At 41.3% G+C, this 27,486-nt stretch overlaps 1 protein-coding gene across 3 annotated transcripts; it reads right to left on the bottom strand.

Moving 5' to 3' along the window:
- Positions 1–94: 94 nt before the first annotated feature.
- unm_sa1614 (un-named sa1614) lies at positions 95–27,252 on the bottom strand. Of its 3 annotated transcripts, none has more exons than XM_046381042.1 (29): positions 26,749–27,252; positions 26,364–26,547; positions 24,714–24,786; positions 24,498–24,643; positions 22,792–22,866; positions 22,604–22,653; positions 21,805–21,934; positions 21,508–21,593; positions 21,350–21,425; positions 20,790–20,870; positions 20,610–20,707; positions 19,856–19,925; positions 18,769–18,856; positions 16,754–16,802; positions 16,443–16,615; positions 16,135–16,268; positions 15,378–15,469; positions 15,035–15,221; positions 14,860–14,945; positions 14,653–14,768; positions 13,286–13,353; positions 13,090–13,197; positions 11,345–11,618; positions 9,879–10,040; positions 9,732–9,792; positions 8,428–8,471; positions 7,508–7,662; positions 6,181–6,306; positions 95–1,673 (listed from the first exon to the last, which is right to left on the bottom strand). In XM_046381042.1, exons 2-29 carry the CDS (start codon positions 26,487–26,489, stop codon positions 1,599–1,601), a joined length of 3,009 nt encoding a protein of 1,002 aa, XP_046236998.1. In that variant the 5' UTR covers positions 26,490–26,547; positions 26,749–27,252; the 3' UTR covers positions 95–1,598. The 3 variants fall into 3 exon arrangements, with proteins under 3 accessions (XP_046236998.1, XP_046236990.1, XP_046236980.1); XM_046381034.1 differs by having other exon boundaries at positions 26,364–26,711; positions 26,937–27,252; XM_046381024.1 differs by having other exon boundaries at positions 26,364–27,252.
- Positions 27,253–27,486: the final 234 nt, after the last annotated feature.

The raw sequence follows: 27,486 nt of genomic DNA, 5'->3' as shown, positions 1-27,486 counted from the left end.
GGTTCGAATCCTGGTCTGGACCCTTCTGTGTGGAGTTTGCATGTTCTCCCTGTGCCTGCGTGGGTTTTCTCCGGGTACTCCGGCTTCCTCCCACAATACCAAAAACATGCACATTAGGTTAACTGGCTACTCTAAATTGCCCCTAGGTGTGAGAGTGAGAGTGTATAGAAAATGGATGGATGGATGTTGACAAACTCAAATGAGAAAAGCTCTGCTGAGATGTCTATTAGTTCCTCAGTGTACTGCTGCCACCACAAGAAACAAACAACATTTGGCTCCACTTCCAGTAGAAGATCTAAGTAAGTACGGTAAGTCAGTGAGAGTGGTGTGTATGTGACACATTAGCATTTACAAGAAAAGTATAGTGATATGCTAAGTTATATAAAAGTTAATTGTTAAAACTGAATTATTTTGTATCACTGCATACCAAATACTGAGAAATTTGTTTTTGCGATAGTGGTGGCAATACATTGTTGCAAATTGAAGGCAGCTGGAAGCATCAGTGTGTTGTATTTTAGGCTCCGCCTCCTCTGAGGCCCGTTCCTGACTGATGTCACCTGAATTTAGAGCAGACACTGGGTGTGTCCCAGAGTCCAGGGTCCTTCAAATTCTCCAAAAGACTAAGTCCTTCAGGCAGAGCTTTTCAAGATTTACCCTGTGTGTATTCTCAGCAACACAAAAGTACCCACAATCCCATGTGCACGTTTCCTCTTTTCATTGACGAATTGTCTTTGGGTAAACTATTATCGCAACCAATTGTCATCTATGTGCACAACGTTTTGCCAGTCTTTCAAAAGTGGCAAATGGGAGTAAAGGGACGGCATCCCAGACAGCACTATACTCATTAAAGGTGGTACTTTTTCAGTGACACGATGCACACTCACATATGTGTTCCCTGCATGCTGGGAAGGAGTCTTGCCCTACCATAGGACATGACTTGGAAGAACCTGTCCTACTAAGGAAGCATCCTTGACTTTGAGAAGCAGGCAACATTTCTCTTTGCTCTTCAGTATCCCACAGTTGTTTGTGCTCTGGTCACAAGTTGAACCTTTTAAAGGAGTCAGAGCCTGAAACAGTACAGTACAACAGCTTGTGTAGTAGCATCTCCACAGGAACAATAAGTACATCACAATAAATTAGAATATACAAAAGTTCTTTAAATCAACTTCAAAATAAAAGTCCAGAGAATTGTATTTTGAAGACCTGCTGTTATTTGTGCGTTTAATAAAATATTGTTTTAAATTTTAAATAAATAAATTAAGGTATCATCGCCATCAGTCATCGCTGATCGTCTCTGTGAGGTTGTCACCATGGCAACATTATTACAAGACTAGTCTGGTCTGCTGGTCTGGTAATGTTTCCATGGTAACAGAAGGCATAATAAACGCTGGTTGGCTGAACCGACAGGGTGCTGGTGGTCAGCTCCTGGAAGGTGGACCTGAAACATGCTCCATTGTGAATCAGGGGCATCAGCTTCTGCTGCTCAGTAATGATCCAAGATGTTTGTGGTGTGGTTCCCCTGAGCTCCGTGTTCAGGTTCTCCACTGATGCAATGTCTGTACTGGTCCTCGTCTAGTCTGGTTCGGTCCAGGTTCATGTCAGTCTAAGAGCAGCTGGACGAAGGAGGACGGAAACAAACCTCTCTGGTCCGGTTCATCCTCTATGTAACCATGCTATACACACACACACACACACACACACACACACACACACACACACACACACACACACACACACACACATTGATCTTTTAACAAAAATGTATATACCTACATTTTTGTAACTGTTTGTAGGGCTGCAACTAATAATCATTTTCAATATCAATTAATCAGGTCTTCAAGTTGCTTCTTTTATCCAACCAACAACCTAAACCTTTTATAAATGACAAAGCACCAAATCCTGACATTTAAGGAGCTGATACCAGCAATTGTTTGACACATTAGGGGAGACGGCATTCATCCCACTTTGGATGGAGCAGCTCTCATATCTAGAAATTTGACTCAGTTTCTCATTAAACCAAAACCCTGACAACCCAGAGTTGAGACCAGGAGGCAGAGTTGCAGTCCTACATGCCTCTCTGCACTTCCATTACAGTTACCCACCCAATATCCCATAGAGACTGTGTCTGTCCCCCGACCACTTAAATTAATTAAATCAAATACAAAACGAGGAGCATGAAAAATCTAATAAAGATGAACACCAACACCTCCACAGCTACAACAAATAGGAGAATTCAATGTGGACTGTTAAACGTTAGATCTCTATCATCTAAAGCTGTAATAGTGAATGAGTTAATATTGGACTATAATATAGGTATATTTTGTTTAACTGAAACCTGACTTTGGCCTGAAGAATATGTCAGCTTAAATGAATCCACTCCCCCCAGTCATATTAACACTCACATTCCTCGGGACACCAGCCAAAGAGGTGGAGTTGCAGCCATTTTTGACCCAAACCGATCATTCAATCCAAAGCCCAAAGTCAACTACCATTAACTCGAAAGTTTTACTCTTAATCTTTCACACTCAACCTAGAAAACAGTAAAACCAGTTTTTATTGCTGTAGTGTACCACGCTCCTGTGTCATGCCGTGTTGACTGTTGGTTGTGTCTTGTCCTTTGGTTTCTAGTCCTGGTTTCTATGACTCATGTCATATTTCATGTCTTGTCTTGTGTATTAGGTTCCATGTGTATTATGTTCCAGGTATTTGTCATGTCCTGTTTTATTTTGAAAGCATCACTTCCCCTGTGTATCTCTGTTTCATGTTTGCTTTGGTTTTCCTGATTGCTTTCTCGTCCCTAATGTGTTTCACCTGTGTCTTGTTATGTTGTCTATTTAGTCCTCGTCTTCCCCGTCAGTTAGTTGTGGTTGTTGTGTTGTGTGGAGTCACGATGTTGGTGTGTAGTGTTGTTGCTGTTGTCTTGTATTGTAGTGTTGTTGAACTTGCATTTGCTTCCTGCCAGTGCTTACTTTTGCTCTTGTATGGATATTTGCCTCTGACTCGTCTTCGTGCCAGGAATTGTTTTCTCTCATCATGCCTTGATTTTTGTCCTCGGTTAGTCTGTTATTCCATGCCACACTAAGTGTGTGATTTTTGAGTTAATATTAAAAGACTCTTATTCTGGACCTCTGCCTCCCTGCCTGTCGATGTTAGACTCTGCATCTAGGGTTCAGCCCTCTGCTCCAGCGCTGCTAACCTGACATCCTGGCCCATACTCATTTTTACTGATTTCCTATCAAGTCTCGTCCTTAAAACTAATAAAGTAATTATTATGGGCGACTTCAACATCCACGTGGACAATAGTAATGACAGCCTTTGCACAGCAATTATCTCTCTATTAGATTCAATCGGCTTCTGTCAGTGTGTACATAAACCCACTCACTGCTTCAATCACACTCTTGACCTTGTTCTGACATGGCATTGAAGTAGAACATTTAATAGCCTTTGAACAAAATCCTCTTTTCTCTGACTATTGTTTAATAACTTTTTAGTTTGTACTATTTGACTTCATACCACTAAGAAAACACTCCCACACTAGATACCTGTCTGATAGTGCTGTGCTAAATTTAAAGAAGCAGTTCTATTGTCATTTACTTCAGTATCATGTCCTGATATTAGTGAACATTACAACAGTCCCTCTCAAATTGGCCATTTTGTGGACAGTGCTGCAAGTTCCTTAAGGACAGTGATAGACTCTATTGCCCCACAAAAAAATACAACGCCTAAAGCAAAAGAGACTTGCACCCTGGTATAATAATGAGGTTCGCAAATTAAAGCTAAATGCGCAAAAACTTGAGAGGAAATGGCGTTCCTCCAAACTTATTGAAACTCGCTCAATCTGGCAAGACAGTCTTAGATTATACAGGAAGGCCCTACGGACTGCCAGAGCAGCCTACTACTCAAAATAAATTGAGGATAACAAACATAACCCCAGGTTTCTCTTCAGCACTGTAGCCAGGCTGACAGAGAGCCATAGTGCTATCGAGCCTTGTATCCCTGTAACCCTCAGCAGCAGTGACTTTATAGCCTTTTTAATGACAAGATCTTAAACATTAGAGACAAAATTCAACACCTACTGACCTCAGCTAGTATTGATCGACATCAAAACACTGGAACCTTAGAAACAACAGTAGAAACAGATAATCATCTTGACTGCTTTTCTCCTATTGACCCTCATCAGCTACATTCACGTATATATTCATCCAAGCCAACAACATGCAACTATATGACTTTTTTCAAAATAATAACTTATTTGAGAATTTTCAATCTGGCTTTAGAGCTCTTCATAGCACAGAAACAGCATTGGTCAAAGTCAGAAATGACCTCCTGCTGGCATCAGACAAGGGACTTATCTCTGTCCTTGTACTGTTAGACCTTAGTGCTGCATTTGACACCACTGACCATTCTATCTTACTGCACAGATTGGAACACCTAATTGGCATCAAAGGAACTGCATTAAGCTGGTTTCAGTCTTATTTATCAGATCGATTTCAATTTGTTCATGTTAATGATACATCGTCCACACTCACAAAAGTTAGTCATGGAGTTCCCCAAAGATCTGTCCTCAGGCCAATATTATTCAGCCTGTATATGCTCCCCATCGGTGATATTATTAGGAAACACTCCATACATTTTCATTGTTATGCAGATGACACACAATTGTACTTGTCAATGAAACCAGAAGAAACAAATCAGCTAGTCAAACTTCAGGCATGTCTTAAAGACATAAAAACCTGGATGACTTGCAATTTCCTACTTATTGTTCTGGGCCCTGAACACCTTAGAAACAAATTATCCAGTGATGTAATTCAATTCAATTCAGTTTATTTATATAGCACCAATTCACAACAAAAGTTATCTCATGATACTTTACAATTAGAGCAGGTCTAGACCAAACTCTTTAATTAGATTGTAATATATAGCAATGCTAGATGGCTTAGCCGTGGCCTCAAGCTCCACTGTAAGGAATTTAGGAGTTATCTTTGACCAGGACATGTCCTTTAACCCACACATGTCGAATAATTAACACTGCATTCTTTCACCTCTGCAATAGTGCAAAAATTAGGCACATTCTGAGTCTGAAAGACGCAGAAAAATTAGTCCATGCATTCATTACTTCGAGGCTGGATTATTGTAACTCCCTTCTATCAGATTGCCCCAATAAATCTATAAAGACTCTCCAGCTAATCCAGAATGCTGCTGCAAGATTACTCGAAAGAACCAGCATGAGAGATCATATTTCTCCTGTACTGACTTCTCTACATTGGCTACCTGTAAAATTCAGGATAGATTTTAAAATTCTCCTCCTCCACATAAAGCCCTGAACAGTCAGGCACCATCCTATCTTAAAGAGTTGATAGTTCCCTATTATCCCACCAGAGCTTTGCGTTCCCAAGATGCAGGGCTACCTGTGGTTCCTAGAGTCCTCAAAAGTAGACTGGGAAACAGAGCCTTTAGCTATCAAGCTCCTCTACTATGGAACCATCTTCCAGTTTCGTCTGGGAGGCGGACACTCTCTCTACGTTTAAGACGGCCGACTCCTAGTTATGCCGCTATAGACTTAGACTGTCGGGGGATCTCCCATGATGCACTGAGCTCTTTCTTCCTCTCCCTCTCCTTCTGCACACATTTATGTCCCATTAATGCATGTTACGAACTCAGCTTCTTCCCTGGAGTCCTTGTGCGTTCTCGTCTCGCTGGTTCCCATGGATCGTGGTTGGACCTCCTGCTGCAGCCCTGCTTGACACTTACTGCGATTACTACTGTTTAGTCATAATCTATTTTAATTCTATTATTACTCTGCTGCTCTCTCCTGCTCCTGCTCTCTCTCTCTCAACCCAACTGGTCAAGGCAGATGGCCTCCCATCTTGAGCCCTGGTCTACTCTGAGATTTCTGTCTTCCAAAAGGCAGTTATTCCTCGCCACTGTCGCCAAGTGCTTTTTTATTAATAGTCAAGATTTCATTAATGTTTTTGTTTTCTAAATACCACTTTTTATTTAGGTCTTGTATTTGTCATGAAAATAATGAAATTTTTCTTCACAGTTTTTATTGACATAATGAACACTGAAGTTAAACCACTGAGTCAAGTGAACATGAACAGATATGGACAGCCGGAGCCATTTTGTTTCTCTGCACTACCAATGGGAGCACTAATCAGAGTGCAGGATGATGATACCTACCCACCAATCACTGTCCTCTTGTCCAAGAACCACCAGTACCTGTCCCTCAGAGAAGCTCAGCTCGTCGTGGTGGTCAGCCTGGCAGTCGTACAGCGCCTCAACCCGACGGGCCGTCGCACCCCGAGGCTGATGGACACAAGTAAATAATACTGAGAAACAAATCAAAATAAGTAATTCTGATCATTTGAAAAGGACCAAATTTGCAAGAAAGAAAATGTATGCACTGTCAAAGTAAATGTAACTAGCCAAAATTATATACGTTTGTCTCCACTGGCAGAAGAAATATTCAGATCTTTTATTTAGATAAAAGTAACAATATTACAGTGCAATACAGGTAAAAGTCCTACATTCAGAATAGAGCTGCAACTACGATTATTTTCATTATTGATTAATTTCCTGACTATTTTCACAAAAAATTGTCATTTGACAATTTTGCTTGAAGAAAACCCTGAAATGATTCACTGATTGACAAAATGGTTGGCAATTTATTTTCCTTCAATCAACTAATTGATTAATCGACTAATTCTTGCAGCTCTAATTCAAAATCTCAGCTGATACTGAAATATTTACACCAAAATACACTGTATGTACCAAAAGTAAAAGTAACTTCCATTCCACAAAAATGTACAGTATATTGCTGAATTATAATGTGCTGTATAATGTTTAAGGGTGGACTAATACCATTAAACCCTGCTGGGTGCTTATACAGTATACACTGATCAGCCCAAAACATTCAAACCACTGTCAGGTGAAGTGAATAACTGTAACAATCTTATTACAATGCAAAATGTTCTGCTGGGAAAACCATTTATTCATGTGGATGTTCACTGACACACCACCCTTTTAAACAGTTCTGAAGACCCAAGTACATGTAAGTGAACATCCACATGGATGCCAGGACACAAGGTTTCCCAGCAGAACATTTTTTCTGCTTGGAACGTGGTTTTAAGAGTTGGGCTGATCATAATTTGTTAGATGATTATATTTTGTTTTAATGATATTAGCAGCTGGGATGGGTTGCAGCGCCCCAGACCCTGTATGGAGAAAGTGGATATAGAAAATGGATGGATTGATGGATCGATATAAATAAGCAAAGTTACTAGTAATAAAAACTATCAAATACATAAAGTGGAATAAAAAAATACCTCTGAAATGCATCAGGGTAGAAGTATGAAGTAACATAAATGGAATTACGCATGGTTCAGCACTTCAATATACGTGCTTTGTTACACTCCAACACACTTTGTTTCTCAAGTGCTGCTGAAGTGTCGTGATGTGTTTGGTTTTAGGTGGTTTTTAAGGAGTTAAAGGTTTTTGGAGATCTCACCAATGATCTGCGAGGAAGCGGCTGTGGGGCAGGGCCTCTTCCGTCACCCTCAAAGCTCTGAGAGTGCTGATTGGTGGGAGAGCTGTTGGGTAGAGCTTGACTGGCAGGGTGCTGGATGTGGGTGGAGCTACTATCACTGTCCGCTCTCCGAAAACCTCGGTGAGAAAAATCAATGTAAATATTTCAATGTTAGGTAATTTTATGGAATAAAAAGGTAAATACAGCCTTGAGAAGCATTTAATGTGCTAGATTTAATGTTTTTAATGTAGACGATCAATAATATTTAATTCTACTTCTTTCATGCAGAGGTTTCTTTCCTTTTTAATAATAAGTAGATTTGGAATTTTTTTTAATGTGTGATCATTTTATGGCATTTGGCATTTAGAAAGCCAAAATGCCTTAGAGGCAGTTCAAACTTTTTAAATAAAATCAAGAAACTAAAAAGTATTACAGACTGATCCACAGATTATCTGCTAAATTAAATCTGTTTATTATTTGGTAAATCAAATATCTTAAAACTGCTTTTATCTGTCTACTCCAATTGAGACATCAGGAAATTTTTGAGCTTCAGATGTTTGCATTGTTTGCTTGGAAAATTACTTCAGCAATTTATGAATAGTCAAAATAGCTGGCAATTCATTTTCTCTTAAATAATCAAATAATCAATTGACTCATCATTGCAGATCTACAATAAAGTATCAAAAAGACAGGAAACAAAACACAGTGATATCATAAATTAAAACTAATGTTCTTGAAGAAATAGATGGAAAAATAGAAGTGACAACATCATTTTATCAGCTGCCAGCTATTCATCCTCCACTGGGGCCAACACAGTGAGCTACCATTTCTAAACATGTGACACATTCATCAGAGTCCAAACAGATGTGGATCAGAGAGGAAGCAGCTGGATGTTTGTGTACCTCTGTCACCTCGTTCAGCCAGTGAAATGAGAGGAGAAGCTGGCCTGGAGAGACAGACAGAGATACAGTAAGGAGAGACAGAAGGACACAGGTGTACTATCTGAAGTGTAATACAGTGTCAGTCCACCAGAGGTCGGTACAACTCAGCTGAAGAAGAGACGCTTCAGTTTCTGCACCTACTGAAAAAAATAAAATCCTGATTTCAACTTTAAATAAATTCTTCTGTTCTGTAAATTTGGTGGCAACTCGTCATCTTTTAAATCACACTAAAGCGCCTTGGCCCCATCCCAAGGTATTACATGCCTAAAATAACATACCCAAGAGGAATCAGGAATGGCTCCTCGACTGTAAGGCTTATACGCATATTTCTGGTCTTACTTTAAACATAAGAAGTTAAGGAATTTGAGTCCATTGTACATAAAGCTGTTTGTAGTTCCATCGTAGTGTAAATGGATCCAGTAAAGAAAAATAAATAAAATGTCATCCTAGTATGTATTTTTATTTATTATTTGAAAGAGAAGGCCCAATATTGGAAAATGGTGTCACTTTGTGTAAAATAGTAAAATTTACAATTTTGCAGCTAAAACACTGAAATAGAAGTCTGCTTACAGGGAGTGCAAGGTTTTATGTTACAATGGCCCTGGAATCAAAAACTGCTTAAATGGAAAATGTTTGCTCCAAATATCATTTATAGAATAGAAATGCAGTCACAGTGTTCAACATCTCACCTGGAAAAGCTCCACTTCAGCGACACAGTGTGCAGCACGCAGCATTTCGTTTTTTTGTTTTGTTCTTTTTAAGATAGTGCTCCATTAGAGAACACATTCATTTTTCACTTGCCCAGCTACTTGCTCTGACAGCTACATGACGCACTCCGCTCACCTGAGGACATGTGTTAATGTCAAGACCTGAGCATGTTTCATGTTAAAAATCAGCCACTTTCTGACTCTATCTGGTGGACAAGAACATCTGGTATTGCTGCGAGTCAAGCTGCTGCTAACATTAGCTCAGCTCATTTCTCTGATAACTAACTCGTGTTCCAGGTGTGTGATGACTAAAAACCTTCACTGGGTGAAAAGATATAGCATCAGGTAAAACAACCAAGATCTAAAAAGTAACGGTGATGTGACTTGAAACAGAAAGTGGAAATGTTTGGCCATCTGGCCGACAGCCAGCGCTTTTGGAAATCTCTGCATAAAAATGTTACAATTCAGACTGTCTGGTTTCGGCTGGCGTAACATGATGCCACTATGGATCCAATAAGAAGCCCAGTTCTCTTGTGTGATTGTGTCACAGATACTCACTTCTTCTTAAAGGAGGAGTCTGGACTGCTGTAGATCCTGGGACTGGTTGGCAGCCTGTAATCTACACAAACACCCCCACACACGCACACATTTAATCACACAGTTTCACTTTGACAGATTAATAGCTGTGTGTCTCTCAGATGTTACCGTGCTTGCTGGACTCTGAGCAGCTCCTCTTGTGTCGTACAGCGATGGGAGGGGGAGGGGTCGACTTTCTGTTGCCTGTCATGGGAAAGAAGACCTCCTCCTCATCTTCCTCCCCAGCTCCTTCCCCGCCAGCAGGGGGCGGAGGAGGAGGAACATTGGGAGCTGGAGGATGATATAAAGATGTTTGTGAGTATTTGACTATATTTTAGTAACAAGCCTCCTTGTTTTCTGATTAGCTCTTCTTTATTTTACTGTTCATGGAAACTTACATTATTGCAATTCATTACAGTCAAAAAGTTATTTTATGCCTTCAACTGGTATAAAAACAACTGCTCGGGTTTTAACAAATTCAAGGGGGCAAGATCAGGCGCTCCTTTACCCTCTCTTGGTTACCAGCCAGTTTTGATATGATCACCGTCAAAGCACTTCATGGTTACAAGAATTTCCCTTCAGGGATTAATAAAGGAATTCTGATCTGATTTAACTGCTCCCCTGTGAGCCAGGGCTCATAATGCGACATAACAGCTGGTTTGTGTAGCTGATGGATCTTGCTAGCTCAGCACAAATGAAAAGATGTCGAATCAAATGGAAAGCGAGCCGGCTAAATGCAAATGCAACGCAACTTTGTGATAACAGCACCAAATTTTGACCTCAAAGAGTTAGTTGATATAAAAATAAATCAAACTTGTAAATCAACCTGTAAGGGTACTTAAATGAGTAAATGTCATGCATTAGCAGGGCCCACTAGTGATATCTCTGCTGTGAAACTGAGCATGAAGGTCAGTGTCAGTGTCACAATGAAGTGTCCCAAATGATATCTAATGAGCCCCCATGTCAGGTAGATGTCCATACTTCAAACGTTTCAGAAGAATTCTTTCTTTGTGAGAAACACGAACCCGATCCATCGCTTAGACAAGCCATGACAATGCAGCTGAATGACACACTGAATGAGTGAACTTAAGAGAGTGAAGACCAGGGCAGTAGATATTGTGGCCCTGGACTTAAAAGTCATTCTGCTTGTTTGTATGAGAGAGGGGGCTCATTTCAGTAAACAAGCTCAGGAAAATGACAATTAAATACCACATGACCTCAAAATCAAAGCTATGGCATTTTCTGAACTAGATACATGTATAAAAGAAAGAAAATCTGTTGGTACTGATCCAGTAATATTCAAGCTCACAGAGTTGACTTAACTGCATAACCAGCAACTTTAGTTTGAAGGGCCCAAATGCCAACTACTGCAGGCTGAAGGACAAAAAAATGACATAAATGTCTGAAATAGAAGCTCTTGACAAGGGGTGAGATAAGTCACTGGCTTTCATTAAGGTGCAGGTTTTGTTTTAGGCAAGGCTTGTGACTGCAGTTAAGTGACAGTCCTTACTGAAGTTGCAGAAAACACATGCATATATATCCTCAGTCTCTAGTCCAAATTTAAAAAATGGTGGTCATAATGGATCTGAGCTCACCTTTGACCCTTGGGGGCAGTGGAGGTGCAGGAGAGGACGGTGGAGGAGGCGGGGGGCTGGAGGCAGAACCACAGGGCCGACTGTGGAGCTCCATCGCCATGGCAAGCCTCCTTCCAACACTGAGCAGACCTCCTCCAGCTGTTCCAGAGGAGGATGGAGTGATGGAGGAGGACGTGGAATGACTGAAGCTGAGGGGACGGGAGGAAAAGGAGAAGGAGGAGGTGAAGGAAGAGGACGAAGAAGAGAAGAAGCGTTCCTTCTTCACTGGACCGTTCTGAAACAGAAGAGCATGGGTAAAGTCCTCAGCTATATGGAGATAAATAACACACACTTCAAATCAAATAAAATTCCTCCAGCAACCAAGAACAATGACTCTGAGTGCAGGAAGACAAGAAAAAGAAAAACAATAGCTTTAAAATCCAATAATTAAGAAAGTTAAAGGTTGGGGCACTGTATAAAACATAAATAAAACAAAATGTAATATATTTAATAATTTAATGTGTTACCTAATCAAGTTCATTGACTTCTGTAAATATATGCTTATGCTGAATTTGATGCCAACAATAAATGAGTTGGGACAAGGACAACGAAAGACTGAGTGCTGCTCAGAAAACACCTGTTTGGAACAGGTCAAAGTATTGTGACTGGGTATGAAAGGGGCATCCTCGAAAGACTTGGTTGTCCCCAGGCAAGGCTGACATGAGGTTCACCACTTTGTTAAAAACTGTGGGCAAACAGTCCAACAGTGAAAGAATGTTTCTCGATGTACAACTGCAAGGGACTGAGGGGTTTTTACAAACCACAGTCTACAAAATAATTAAAAGATTCACAGGACCCAAATCTCTGATTTACAGAGCCAGGAACACTTTAGAAAACCATTGTTGCTAAATACTGTTGTTGCACCTACAAATGCAGGATAAGACTCCACCATTCAAACTGAAAGCCATAAATCAACAATATCCAGAAATGCTGTCGACTTCCTGGAGCTCAACTAAGATGGACAGACACAAAGTGGAAAAGTGTGCAGTGGATTCAAAGGTCCAATCATGGACATCATGTCCTGTGGGCTTAAGATGAAAAGGACCAGGCATTTTTACCAGCCCAAAGTTCAAATGCCACCATATGTGATGGTATGGGAGTGTGTTAGTGCCCATGGTATGGGTAACCTTTTCACATTTGTGAAGTCACCTTTAATCCTGAAAGGTACATACAGGTATCTGAACAACATGCAGCCATCCAGACGGCCTCTTCTTCAGGGACAGCAAGACACTGAAGCCACATTCTGCACATGTTACAGCAGCATGGCCTCTTAGTCAAATAGTGCAAGAACTAGACTGACCTGCCTGCACTTCAGACCTGTCAGTGAACACCCTGCACCAACCTTTGTAGCGTATTTAATTCAGTACAGGTTGAAAAGGATTTGCAAATGATTGCATTCTGTTTTGATTTATGTTTTACACCGTGTCACAACTTTTTGGAAATCAAGGCTATAAATAACAGCTTTTGATAAATCTGCTGGAGAAACAAGGCAGGATCCTTCCTAACGGCATACAGTCACTTTCTCACAGTTATTCTCAACAAATTTTCTCTTGACGAATTTAATAAAGACCCCTCATTCAAAAGCAGAAAGCAGAGAAATATCATTTAAAATTATAGCAGAGCTATAAGGTGGATGTCTTGAAGTTTTTCTTCTCGAACAAAGAAGGAGTTAAATGGATATATCAGCAGGCTGCTGGCTGGTTTACCTTGTCATCGAAGTCATCGTCACTGTCAAAGAGATCATCACGACGAAGCCTCCACTCGTACTCCACGTGGACGTGATGGTCAAACTGGTTGGACTGGGCCTGCTGCAACTGTCCAAACACACACATTTATGATAAGTCTCACATTGGCAGTCATATTTAGAGAAGTGACCTCACTGTGACCTCACTGTGACCTCACCAGCGCCTCACAGTCGCTGTGCTTCAACTTGCGGCTCACGTCCAGAGCGGTCTCTCCTAACTCGTTCTCTGTTAAAAACAGTTCAACAGGAAAAGTTGATGTACTTCTACATTTTTGAGGATCAGTTGAAGACATTTTTGCACCTTAACTAACTTCCTAAAAATATCCTCACTTTCTAAAAACTTCTAACCTCTAACCAGTACACACTTTACCTAAGCCTAACTATAACCCATGAACAAAGAAGATTATGGTAATCCATCCATCCATCCATTTTCTATACCGCTTATCCGTCAGGGTCGCGGGGGAGCTGGAGCCTATCCCAGCTGACTACGGGCGAGAGGCGGGGTACACCCTGGACTGGTCGCCAGTCAATCGCAGGGCCAACACACAAAGACAGACAACCACACACTCCCACACTCACACCTAGGGGCAATTTAGAGTAGCCAATTAACCTAATGTGCATGTTTTTGGTATTGTGGGAGGAAACCCACGCAGGCACAGGGTTAGGGTTAGGGAACCCTCTTGCTATGAGGCAACAGTGCTAACCACTGCACCACCGTGCTGCCCGATTATGGTGTATGGAATATTATATGTTATATACTATAGGCAACAGTGTGTCTGCAATTCTACTTCTGAGACTAGAAATTACCTGTCTCTTTGATCATGAAGGCTCCTTACTAGAGTGTTACTGAGTATTCATAGTATATAGTTCAGAAAATATTATATATTCAAGATGTAAAACATTGGTGCGTTTAGACATAGGCATGCATGGCAAATGTTAACAGCGTGAGAGATGTCAATGTATATTAAATTATTTTATGATGAAAACCATTTTCTGATGTTGCGGCTTCTTAACAAAAGCCTTTCAATAACAAAACAGCATAGCAATTGACCAAAAATAATGTGTCTAACACAGAATTAGCATGGCTTTGTCAGAAGCTATTGTTCAGTATTGTAGAGAGGAAGAGTACAAGCAGAAACAGCCACAGTGAGATTTTAGATGAAGAGCTGCAGACAGCAGGCCCTCACTGCACCTCTGCAAGCAGCTCACCTCCAACAGGTAAACAACCTGTGTAACCTCCTGTGCTGTGTGACGGAAAAACACTCCCAGCAAAAACAACAACTGTTTTACGGCCGCTTCTTTCACCAGTAGTTACAGCTTACATCAGCCAGCTGCTTTTAAACGTCATTGAGACAAGCACGACATCAGCTGAAGACACACCTTGAAGCAGGTACACCTGTTGCAAAGGAGATCCCTGCCGTGCCAAGATGACTCGCCAAGTCAAGCCAAGCCAGCAACTGTATATGTAACAACCTCAGCAGAATGTACAAACGTGTGTGTGTGTGTGTGTGTTTCTGTGTATTACTGATGTGTGTGTTGGCTCTGGCTCTCAGCAGCAGTCTCACACAGTCGCTCTTGTTGTGCAGACAGCTGTAGTGCAGTGCTGTGTTTCCCGCTGATGTCTGCATGTCCACATTGGAGCTGAAGAAAAACAAAAGCATATGTAAACGCTGGGACACATTAATATACACTGACACGAAATCATTCATAAACGTCATCAGAGTGGACGGACCAGTTCTGAGCCAGGAAGTCCAGGATGTGCAGCGACATCCTGTCAGCCAGTAGGACAGCTAGATGGAGGGCTGTCTCTCCTTTCTCCTGTTGGCATGAAAAAAGATTGCTGAGTGTGTGTGTTTATAGGAGTTAAACTGTTTGTTGGGTGCACTGATAGCAGTATGTGTGTGCACCTGTATGTGTGTGTGCAGCGGCTGACTCAGCTCCGTCCTCTGAGCGTACAGCTGGATTAGGCCATAGATGTCGCAGTTCTTTGTCGCCTCCTGCAGACCAAGTTGCAGCGCTGCAGTAGAGCTGTAGCTCCGCCTCACAAAATGACCATCCTGATACTTTGATAAGATGAAGTCTTTACGCTCTGCCCTGCACACACACACACACACACACACACCACAAATATATAGCATAAAATGAAAAGTATATTTTTTCTACAATAACATAAACCTGTGTTTTTTTGTTGCTGTGTGTGTGTGCATGTGTGCATGTGTGCATGTGCGTGTGTGTGTGCGCGCTTCTTACATGTGGCTGTGCTGAGAGGGTTTTAGTGACGGACTCAACAGGTTTGCCTCCAGTATTTCATTAAAACCAGCATTACCAACATTTCTAGCCAACTGGGAGGGAGAGAAGGTAGAAATGATCTGCACTCAAGTACATACAGCAGGAAATTTAATTAGAAAACCAACTTAACCCCATATAAATCAACTTAACCATTCTGACCACAGAGTCTGAACTGATTGAAGAAATTGCTAAACTGTCTCCATCAGAGAGACATCCACCTCACTAAAACTCCGAAGTTATCCGATTTACATGTTGCACTTTGTTAGCCAACAAGCTAAAACAAGACCAATCCGTCTGCCAGCTGGGTTTAGTTTCATTCAAGACAATTTCAAATGACTCATTGCTGGGGAACTTCCACAGCTTGGACTGACATGAAACGCCTAGCTGAATCATTTCTGCTGTACAGGGAGGAGGTACAAGGAGAGAGGCTGTAGAGTAACTAATTTTATTAGCTAAATGTAAGGGATTAACTGTTAAACTGTTAAATAAATATATCACTAAAAATAATTGATAAATGGTTGGAACACCAACTACTCAATGTATTTATAGTACAAAACAGCATTACAACATACAGTCTTTACAGCACTACAGCACTGTAACATTCACTATTATGCCCACATTTATGATATAATAACTGTAATAATAATAAGTTAGGAACCACTGGACCACAGGATGGACTGGATATGGACTATTGTGTTAGTTAACAGACAAGACCAACCAGCAAGTCTGAGGTCCCCAGACTGTCGAGACTGAGAGACTGGATCCTGGAGACGTGGACCCCCATCTCCCTGTGGATCCCTGAACACTCGATACAGGTCAGGATACCCAGGTTGGTAGAGAGCCATCCAGGTTCTACAGAGAGAAAGAGAGAAATTCATTTTATTGTCGTTGTCATATCAGTTAGATGAGTTTCATTGAGTTTCACTGTTCCTACTGGAGATGGAACGTACATGTTTGGTTAGAAGTGGATGAAGATGAGGTGGAGTGAGAAACAAGACGAGATGCACTGACTGACTGATTGATTACCCGGAGCTCCACAGTCACAGCAGTTGTTGTTCCCTGGCATCCTCCTGACGTCCTCAGTGATGGCTCGGGTCAGATCCTCCACACTGCTCTCCCCGTCTCTTCCACCTCTCCTCCCCCCATCCAGAGCCACACTCAGAGCCTCCTGCTTACTGTTACTGAGTACCGAGATCCAGCTGAACACACCCACAGGCACACATAGATGCATACAGCATATTTAATGCTTTTAATTTCTATGATTATCAGCATTAATGGACCGTGATACCAGTATCAGTCTATATCAGCAACTAGGCAGAAGTTAATTTTTGACTCACGCCACACATTCAGCTTCATCTTCGGCCAGGAAGTGGTAGGTGCGATTATCTGGAGGACATATATATGCAATTATATATTAACAGATATAACTGTGATACATGCTTTTTAAACTGGCCAATTAAAATTTTGGATACTCATTGGCTGCAAGGTGTTCCAAATGTGACTGATAATTGCATTAATGTGGACCTTCAAATCCAGTGGCAGGCCTTCAGGGCCAGCAAGGCCTTCTCTGCGCTATCAGAAGCACTGACCTACAAATTCTAATATTTGTTCCATGAAATTGTATTAATTTATTCCCAACAGTTTATTCTCTTCATTTCGTTTCTCTCGGCTGCACCGCTTCCAGTACGTGTATGTGGATGTTTGATTTTTGTCCAATCAGATTTCAGCCTATGTGTTGCCATGTCTAATCTGCCCAGGGTCTTCAGTAGTGCTGGCCCACGCAATTTAAACTATATTAGCCATTGACCTTTTCTTTAACCAATCAGATTTCAGAATCCTCGCTGTGACACTTCCCAGGTCTCAGCTAGCTGGCTCTGTGAAGCGTCAGCATTCTTCCTTCCTCTGATTGGTCGGTCAGAGCAAAAGTCACAGCCAAGTGCGACTAACACGTTCTGAACTGCTCCAGATGATGTACATGGCACAGTTGTGGTTGTAGTGTAGAGGTCTGGAGTTGTCTTAACTGTGTTTCTTGTTGTATTAATAATGTTAATTATCCTCAACATGCAAAATTCCTCTCTCTAAAGCCACGCCTTGTCACATTGCGTTTTTGGATGGTATTGATGGTTTTTCATAATTGCGACGTGATAGTGGTTGTATTAAGAGGTGGACTAAGTCAGGTATGTCCCCACTGAAGGCCCCAGTACCAAATGCACGACCCGCCACTGCTCAAATCAACCAAAGGACGACAAGGAAAGAGGCATTAGCCTTAGCCACAGTGAAGCTTTGAGTCTGAGGGACAGCAACAACAGAAAACAAAGCACAGGGGAAGAGAGAATTAAACAAAATGTGGAGCTGTCATAGATAAGAGAATAACAGAGTAGGTTGAGTTTTTAAAAACTCTTGGTTCAGCCTTTTGAAATGTTTAGATACATGTAGCCTAAAAAATCAAATGGCAGGACTTCTGTGGTACACAAAGGAACATTACAGTGCTTAAAACATTAGCTATAGGCATGAGTAAAATGGGTGGCTTTTAGGCCTGCCTCTTCAATAGCAAACTTTAGTTCAGTATTTTATAGCTGCATCACATTCCCTTGTATGTGTGTGTATATATATGTGTGTGTGTGTGTGGTGGCATATTAGGGTGAAGGCTTGCTTTAAGGTTGGCCTGAGGTTAGGGTTAGGTTTGTAAGAGTAATAATTTTTTGTTTATCCACAGTTGTGGTTACTGATGCACTGGCACAGGGGTCCCAGCCTGGCCATCTCCACATTCATCCATCATGCCTACTCTGGCTGGTTACCATTCATGATGGTGCTGTCCCTAAAGAGATGGGCCCACAGTGAACCCTAGTGGTGAGTAGGAATATCAGAGCCAAGTTTGGTTCCCACCTAAAGTGCCAAAGGAGGGCAAATCATAGAATAAAATAAGTGCTAAAAAACTACAAATCACACAGTAAATAAGTGCTATCCATGTCAGTACACACACAAGAAATATAAAAGTGAGAGGGAAGTGCTATGTTAAAAACAAAATTATACATCATAATAAAATAAGTAAAACCATGCAATAAAAATAAATAAGAATCTGAGTGGGGACCATAAAGTGCTTAGTTCATATCGGTATTAAACTGTATAAGGGTAAAAATAGTAGTAAATTACAAATTATTATGTCATAAAACAAAGGGCGGAGGGACAGTAACCATGATAGTTAAGGTTATGGTTAGGATAAAGCAACTAATGTTTATTATTATGGTTAGGTGGATGTTAAGCCTCTAGGAAATGAATGTAAGTCTATATAATGTTCCCAAAAATAATAGAAACAAAACTATGTGTGTGTGTGTGTGTGTGTGTATCTTACGAGAGATGAGGTCAAAGCATTTCTTGTCCTCCACACTTGGTTTAACTTGACAGGTGAGCAGGTTGAGTCTGGTTGGAGGTTTATTGGGCTGAGAGAGAGAGAGAGAGAGAAAGAGGGGAAGGGGTGATCAGTAATGAAATCTTTATTTGTTTTGCACCTTTCATGCAGGTTTGTGGAGGATGTTTTAGAGGTGACTGACCAAAAAGCAAGTTCAATAAATTATTGAAAAGTAGATAGAAAAATATATGATAAAAGCACAACTATATACATAAGATTACTAATTGAATACAAATGTACAAATTGGAGGTTGAGGCATTGCAATACACGTAATACACAAATACTCATAATAATAACAATAAGAATAATAATAATAATTTTATTTATATAGCAACTTTCAAAAACCAGGTTTCCAAAGTACTTAACAATCATTAAGAACACTAAAAACAAAAACAAAAAATTGTATAGGAATAGAAGGCAATAAACAAAAGATAAATAGACAAATGGTGAAGGCTTTAGATTTAAATAAATAAATATACAATTTAAATTTTTTAATTTAAGTTAAAGGGGACAGTACAAAGACAACATCACATGAAAGCCAGTCTATACAAATGGGTTTTGAGAAGTGATTTAAAAGAAGATGCTGACCTTGCAAGCCTCATCTCCTCGGACAGGTTGTTCCAAAGCCGAGGAGCCCTGGCAGCAAAGGCCTGGTCACCTCTAGTCTCTAACCTCGACTTTGGAACAACCAGAAGGGCCCCACTTGAGGATCTCAAGGTGCAAGCTGGCTCATAAGAGGACAACAACTCTACTATGTAACTTGGTGCCAGACCCAGATGTGCTTTAAAAGTGATCAGTAAAATCTTAAAAAAAATCAATTCCAAAACAGACTGGCAACCAGTGGAGGGAAGCTAGGATGGTGGTGATGTCATATCATCTGTTAAAACCAACGAGAGGCAGCTAAGTAGGTACTCATGTGTGTGTGTGTTTACAGAGCAGCTGAACACAAACCAGATCAGCAAGTTCAAAGCGACTACCAAATATTCAGCGGGCGATCTCACACACACACACACACACACAGGTAACTCACTGTAGCGTGTGCGATGGTCAGGTAACAGTTGTGAACTGAACATTTCCTCTTCTGCCACATTTTTCTCAACCTGAAAAACAAACAGACACACAGTTTTAGACCTACTGCTCGGGATGCACCAACAAACATCACTTTAATCTGAGATTAGATCTAATCAAAGTTCAGGAAAACTAGGTTTAAAAAGAAGAAATCCAGAGCTCTGCTGCATGTTTCACAGTCTGTCTAAACAAATGTAGGTTGGCCTGTTGATTGTTTGAATCATTAAAAATATATACTTGCTTAATTTCATTCAGTTTCTGTAAGTCTCTGGTATTATAATTAGGTTATTTGATTATATTAGATTATTTGATTAATGAAACATTGTTTGCTAGCTCGCTAAAAACTTTGTTAGCATACTCGTGATGGCTTCACAGCTCCAATCTTCCTGTTCAGCATCTTCTCTTGAAAGAAATTCAGCAGCATCATAAAACTTAACTGGGTTGAATCCATCCCTACATTTTCTTTGAGAACTTAATTATTTTGCTCAGTTTATCTCAGAAAAAAACACAGCCATTTTAAAAGATAAAGCCCCTCAAGTTTAAGTTTAAAGTTAATACTGGATCACATCTTATATTGTAACTTTAATCTTTGCTCATTTTAGATGAGTTATAAAGATGGCACAACATAGTGTGAAGTTAATCTGGTTGAAAAACCAATCCATGTTGGTGCAACCCGGCTTCAGCCTGTTTGTTAATGTGTGTCGTCATGTTTTTACCCGTCACTCTTCTTGTAGAGGAATCCTGTTCTTTCTGTCCCGTACTGTTTGTCCCCCAGCAGCTGATGCATACTGTACACCTGCTTAGGTAAAGAGTCCTGCACAAACACACATGAACACACACATTAGTGACGTGTTGAACAGTATTAGGATGTTAGAGTCAGTGTTTGTGTTTCTGACCTGCTCTGTGTGGACGACTGGCCTCAGCTGATCTCTCAGAGACACAAGCTGCCTCTTCTCTTCCTCCTGACGATGCTTCACCTGCACACACACACACACACACACACACACAGACACACAACAGCTCACCTGAATCCTGCTCTTCAACTTTCATTTGCATGAATCCAGACAAACATGCCATTCAAACACAGTCAGAGGGCTGTGTTTTTCATCTCACATTAAGTTATTTTAAATAACAGTGTGCTCAAATTTTGAAATAAAGGCAACATGTAAACAGAAGTGGAACTATAATAAGCTCTCACATGACTGGCTGAGTGCCAGTCATGTGACTGCAGTTATTTGAGGTCAGCGTGTAAAGCCTTCACTAATAGAAGAAGAGCTTATGTCAGCCACAACATTAACACCACTGACAGCTGAAGTGAATAAAATGAATCATATCTTTTGTAAACACTGGTTTCTAAAAGTTGTACTTGAGTACAAAGAGTCTACTAGCGAGCCCCGGAGGCTGCAGGATTCCTTACAGACTCAGTATTAAAATGCACTGCTGTTAGTTATCGTACCGTCACCAGGACTCCATTCAGCTCCTCCATGTACTGCTTCAGCCTCTGAGTGGTGGAAACACATTCCTGCAGGAAGCTACACACACACAAATACAGTAAATACCATGTCACTCTACTGCATGTAGGCTTGTGTGTGTGTGTGTGTGTGTTCTTCTTACTTGTTGTGGCTGTGGTAGTGTTTGATGAGGTTTTGCAACAGGTCCACTCCTCTCTTTGTCTTTATCTCGTTGACCTTAATCAGATACTGAGAGAGGGTTTTGTGATAGATATGTTTTCAACAGAGTCGTGTTTTTAACAGGAGCAGCAGTGAGGAGGTGAAAAAGTGTGAGCAAGACCAGGAAGAAAAGACGGAAGGGAAAGAAAAGGGGAAGAAAGGAGAAGAAGAAGAAGAAGAAGATTGAGTAGGTAAGGACAGAAAAGGAGGCTGGGTCACATTAGGAAGCGGAGACACTGACCTCACACATGCTCAGTTGGAAGGAGCGTCTCTCTTTCTCAAGTTCCTCTGCAATCTCTCCCCCGCTCACTTCGTTCCTCACCATCCCATACTGACGAGCTAACTCCCTCTTCTCTTTCTCCACCTGCTTACTGCGCGCACACACACACACACACACACACACAAACACACACAGGCGCTTCATATGAACGCACTAATTACACTGGAAGTATTCCACACAGATGGCCTGCACATCTCTTTTTATTTGTAACCTATCAGTTACAATCCATTGACGATATGAAAAAAACTCTCCCCTGGCTGGGAACCACTGGACTAAACTACATAACTATATGTAATGTAGCTAACAAGCCTCACCTCCACCATTGCCAATGGGGCAATGTAGAGTAGCCAGATAATGCATGTTTTTGGGATCGAGGGAGGAAGCCAGAGAACCTGGAGAAAACCCACGCAGGCACAGGGAGAACATGCAAACTCCACATAGAAGGGCCCAGACCAGGATTCGAACCTGGAACCCTCTTGCTATGAGGCGACAGTGCTAACCACTGCACCACCGTGCCGCCCACTGACAAAAACACTTTTAACAAAACTCTTAAAGTGTAGGCATCTGAAGAACCTTGACAAAGTGTCTGCTCAGTGACAGAAAGATTCAAGCAGTCACAAGTATCCAGATTCATATTTATATATTCATACCCACAGAAGAACTCACCCAGGTTTCTGAAATAATAATGATGACATTTACATGCACAAAAAATGATTATACAGATAGTAGTGTGCACGTAAACAGTAACATCACCACTCACAATCTGCTCTCATAGTCCCTCCATGCTCTGTCAAAAGGCTTCTTAAGGTCCTGCAAAGACAAAGACAGAGACTGTCAAACAGACAGGGTAGGGTAGAGTAGGGTGACAGCACCATCATGTTCATGTTCAGGTCTGTGACATCTCTGACAGTTTATATGAAAATCTGCAAGTAAATATAAAATCCTCACCCCCTTCACCTCCCTCAGGTCTCCTTTCACCAAAGAGTCCAGGAAGAAGTTGATGTTGTGGAGCATGCTCTTTAACTGCATGCACACACAAACACACACACACACACACTCAGTTCATTAAATGGTACTGCATTTCATTTTTAAAATACTGCACATCTGCTTGAAAAATACAATTAAAGTGACTTCCACTGTCAACAGTAATAAAAAATAGGCAGTATAGTATGCATGCAGAGTATACAATATAGTATGGTAATAGCTGGCATAGCACCCAACATGTTGTACATTCAATTACGGTTTCTGGTTGATTTTTAATCAGAGGTTGACCAAGTAAAAACTTAGCAGAGTTCCTTGATTAGAGAGTTTCTCAGTGGAGCTTGAAATGGATTAGTTAAATCCCAACTGGTTTTTCCAATCAAAATGTGAATAGGATCTGATTTTTATGAGGGTCAAGTTTTTTGCAATGAAGTTTCCAAACTGACCGGTTAAGTCAGTTGGTTTTCCAACAGAGTCATAATAGACCAGTTAACCAAAATCATAGATTTTTTTCATTTGAATTAGGAATGCATCCATTAACAGTGTATTGATTTTTAATTAAAGGATTTTCCTCTGGAATTTGGAATCGACCGGTCAAGAATAGCTCATAGATTTTCAATAGCATGTTTCTAAATGAAGTGTGAAAAAGACTAGTTAAAACACCAAATGATCTTAAATCAAAAGCTTTCCCATTGAAAGTTTTGCTTGCAAATGCAGAGCTCTGAATGATTTTAAAGCAAGATTTTCTCAGAGGAATTTTAAATGGAACTGTCACCCAGTCAGAGGTTTTGTCTAGTTAAGACTCAGTTTATAAACAGAGGTTTTTCCAGTCTGGTTTGGAATGGACCATTCCACTGAAATCACAAGTTTTTAATCCCAAATTTGCCCAGTATTTAAAGAGAAACAGTTTCAAGAGAGCTTCACAATTGATTTTTAATAAGCATTTTCCCCAGTGGATGTTCTGTACGCAAATGTTGATCTCAGACTGATTTTAATTAGAGGTTTTCCAAAAGGAAGTTTGGAATGACCAGTTGGCATTATGGTTAATAGGGTCACGTCACAGCAAGATGATCCTGATCCAATACCTGGCCGGGGTGGGGGGGTGGGGGGGGGGCTTTCTCTGTGGATTCTACATGTTTTTCCTACTCCCGTTGCTCTGGATTCCCCTACATTAGAACCTTTTAGTTAAGAACTTTTCTCATTAGAGGTTATAACGGACCACTTGAGACTTTGCAAAGAGAGGTTGTTCCTGTCAAGTTCAAAATTGCTCTTTAAAGTGAAATTATAGGTTTTCGAGTTTACAGTGAAACAGTTAAGAGGCATTTGGTTTTTTATCAGAGGTTTTTCTAGCGGAGATTTAAGCCAACTGTGACATTTCAGATAGACGGTTTGCCAAGGGAATTCAGAATGAGCTAAGTAATCAACTTAAGTAGTTGAAGACTTTTTTCCAGTGGAAGTTTGATAAGAGCGGTTAAGTACTAATCATATGTTTAGATCTAATGCTTTTCCCACATGGTTTTCAGTCAGAGGTTGCTCCAGCTCGTTAGGACTCGAACAAAGTAACGGACTGAGTTGTAAAGCAGCATCGGACTAACTGGAGGCCCCAGCTGTAATCAGGTGGTCACAGGTGTTGTGACCTCTGTGACATCACATGGCTCTCGCTGATGACTTACCAGGTTCTTCATGGGAGAGAGAAGTTCTTTAGAAAAGTCTGCAAGTCTGCAGAAGGCTGAGCCAACCTCTGTCTCTCCATTTGAGTAACAGTTGACCGACAGCTTCTCCATCGAATTAATGTACTGCTCCAGGTGAGACACGTGGTCTGACAGAGGGAAGCACTGTTAGTACAGGAAGTATCATGTTTGTTTCTATGTGTGTGTCTAAGTGTGTACCTTGTCCTGACGTGTACTTGGCTTTAGCAGCTTTCTTCATCTTCTGCAACACCATCCGATCACTGTCCAGAACCTGAACACATACACACAGTCAGAGGAGAACACAGTACATGAATCTGCTGAATGTGTGTGTGTGTGTGTTCATGCAGAGCGATGTAGAAGCACTAATTCACCTGCTGACTCAACACACACACACACACAGAGGACAAGCTTTGTTCTCTGACAACAGGCGGCTGCATTCCTGTGTGAGTCTCATCACTCTGAATTTCCACATGAGGCAGCTGAAATTGGATGTTTTAAACTGAAGTATGACTTTGGCTTGGGCGATACAACACAATGGGAAGATATTAATTTGTGTATCCTCAACATTTCAGCAGGTCACACTCTGTAAGACACCTCTATAAGGGTTTTGTCTCAATCTGTCTCATTTGCTGCTTTTTCCACAATAATTACATTCACATCAAGGCTCGGGCCTCCAAAGTTGTGTTTGTGACCATGTTTTCAGGGTTTTTCTGAATGTAAATGAGCGAACGTACGCACAGCTGAGATTTCTTATTGTTCACTGGATGTTTGATAACCCAGCTGTCTTGTTTGTACGGGCAGATTCAGCACACACATTTACATGCATGCTTTGAGGAACTGTGGGATCAGTGTGCAGATTAACTCATATCCTCATTAATAATCATCTCTCTGGCTCCCCCTCATTAACATTAACAATGAATCCTAATGAGGATTAATCTGTGGCCCTAGTATGCCAACTCTAGGGGCCAGTTTGAGTCTCTGTTCTTGAGGTCAAGTGTCCGGGTCAGTGACTACACTAACCAAGTGTGTGTGTGTGTGTGCAGGGGGATTTTGTGCCCCCCCAAACACAAGCGTAAGCAAGCGTCACACAGCAGTAGAACAACTTCAGAGCTACACAATCTGTTCACAACAATTAGTCAATGAACTGATTTGTATATGAACAGACAAAACTGTCTTGTTAATGGATTCAGCGTAGGACTTGAAATCAGTTCTTTCTCTGCAAAAATTCTCTGTGGGATGGAAAACTGGACCCACTTGTATTAACTTTCGGAACTTAGAGTTTAGTTTTTGTGCTTCACAGAAGTTAGTCAGAGGCTGGGGTGGAAGAACAGGACTGTGACACCAGGGCCCGGGACCAAACCTGGAGTCCTGCATGCAGTCTCTATACTTGCAACTCTTGTCCAAACAGAACCATAAAAGCCTTCTGGAGCTGCTGCATCTGTACTTTGTCAGCAAATATTCTGCATATACCTTCATTCTGAACATGCTGCGTCTTCTCAGCTACGTTTATTAAAAATGTTTTGTCATTATGAGGTAGAAAAACATTTCTTTGAAAACATATTTGCTGTTGCAATTTATAAAATTCATTTCTGAAAATGCTGGCAAGTGTGCTGATTTCAGTATAGCCAAACTGTACAAAGAGAAGGTAAGATTCACGGGGGTCCGGCAGCTCAATTTTGCCCTTGCGTCACCAAGCAGTTGAGTTGGGCCATGAATGTAGCGTAAACACAGCTGGTCCAACTCATACTGATCAGAGTATATCCGGTCCACCAATGCGCTGCTGCAACTACTACTACTACAACTACTACTACCACTACTACCACCAGCAGCCCCTGTGTCAGCACTGACCTCCTCTAGCAGGTAGACGGTGTTCCTGCAGCTGATCATCTTGGAGGTGAAAGAGGAGGTGGTGGGGGAGCTCCAGTCCTCCTGAACCTCCTGCAAGAACTCTGACACCGACACACACTCCGGCATGGTGCTCCCCAACCCGGGACACACCGGGACCGCCCGGCACAGAACCGGAACAGACTTACTAAAGAGTCCGTGACAGGGGTGATCAATTGCACACAAAAGAGCAGGCGGAATCCTAACGCCGTCCTCCAGTCATGGTGAATAATAAAATAAAACAAATAATAATTTAAAGTGATATGATCATCGGCGTTGTTTCCACACCCTCCGCTGCGCCGTGAAGAAAATCTGGAGATAACGTGCAGATTAAAACGCTAAATAAGACCTGCTCCGGTGACTCCTCCGCCAGGCTATGACTTCACTGTGATCCGCAGCATCAGCCGCTTCTTCCTCCAGACAAAAGGTGATTAAATCCAGCCGGAAAGAAATCCTCCCAGCGCACGTTCAACACAAGCACCGCTGAATTAAAACACTCCCGGGATTTTAGCGTGTTGAAGCCAACGAATATCTCACCGGTATGCTGCTTCATCCACAGAAAAACCCTCAAATCCGCCCGGGTCCTGTGTGTGAACCGGCTGACAAAGAGCGGAGGGGCTGAGCGAATTCCGGACCGCCCGAAACACCGGGACCGGCTTCAAGAGATAGAATTAAGTCGGTCTGTGCTATCCACTCAAGGAATACGTTTGTGTGTTTTCATCACCAGCTGATTTTTTAAAATTCTTTCCTTCTTGATTCAAACCGCACGGAGAGGCGCGTTCACGATGCACGGCATCTGGGCTGTGTGCCGCGGCGGCGCGCACCGCTGACCGAGCACCGAGATGGACTGACACCCATTACACCAGCGTCCTTTTAAATCATGTCAGATATTCTTAAAGTTGAGTTAAAAGAGTTTGGAGTTGAAATTTCCACATAATTTTATTTTAAAAAAATAAAACTAAAACTAGAATTCCACGTCACTGTTGTATACCTCCTGGCACTCATGTCACTTTCCAATTACAGCAGGTCTAGACCAAACTCTTAGCTTTAATTTTTAGCAAAGAGACACCCAACAAGACCCACATGA

This window comes from Scatophagus argus, chromosome 3 (genome assembly GCF_020382885.2).
Source record: "Scatophagus argus isolate fScaArg1 chromosome 3, fScaArg1.pri, whole genome shotgun sequence".
Classification (NCBI taxonomy): domain Eukaryota; kingdom Metazoa; phylum Chordata; class Actinopteri; family Scatophagidae; genus Scatophagus; species Scatophagus argus.
Note: the sequence above shows the minus strand (reverse complement) of the source record. Positions and strands in the feature narration are given on the sequence as shown.

Bases quoted from the DNA above. Each gene is read 5' to 3' on its own strand.
- unm_sa1614 (XM_046381024.1), bottom strand. From the start codon at position 26,489: ATGCCGGAGTGTGTGTCGGTGTCAGAGTTCTTGCAGGAGGTTCAGGAG. The intron at 16,269-16,442 runs GTAATCAATCAG...TTCTCTCTGTAG, and splicing joins CTGTGACTGTGGAGCTCCGG to AACCTGGATGGCTCTCTACC. The intron at 9,793-9,878 runs GTAACATCTGAG...GTGTTTGTGTAG, and splicing joins CTCAGAGTCCAGCAAGCACG to ATTACAGGCTGCCAACCAGT.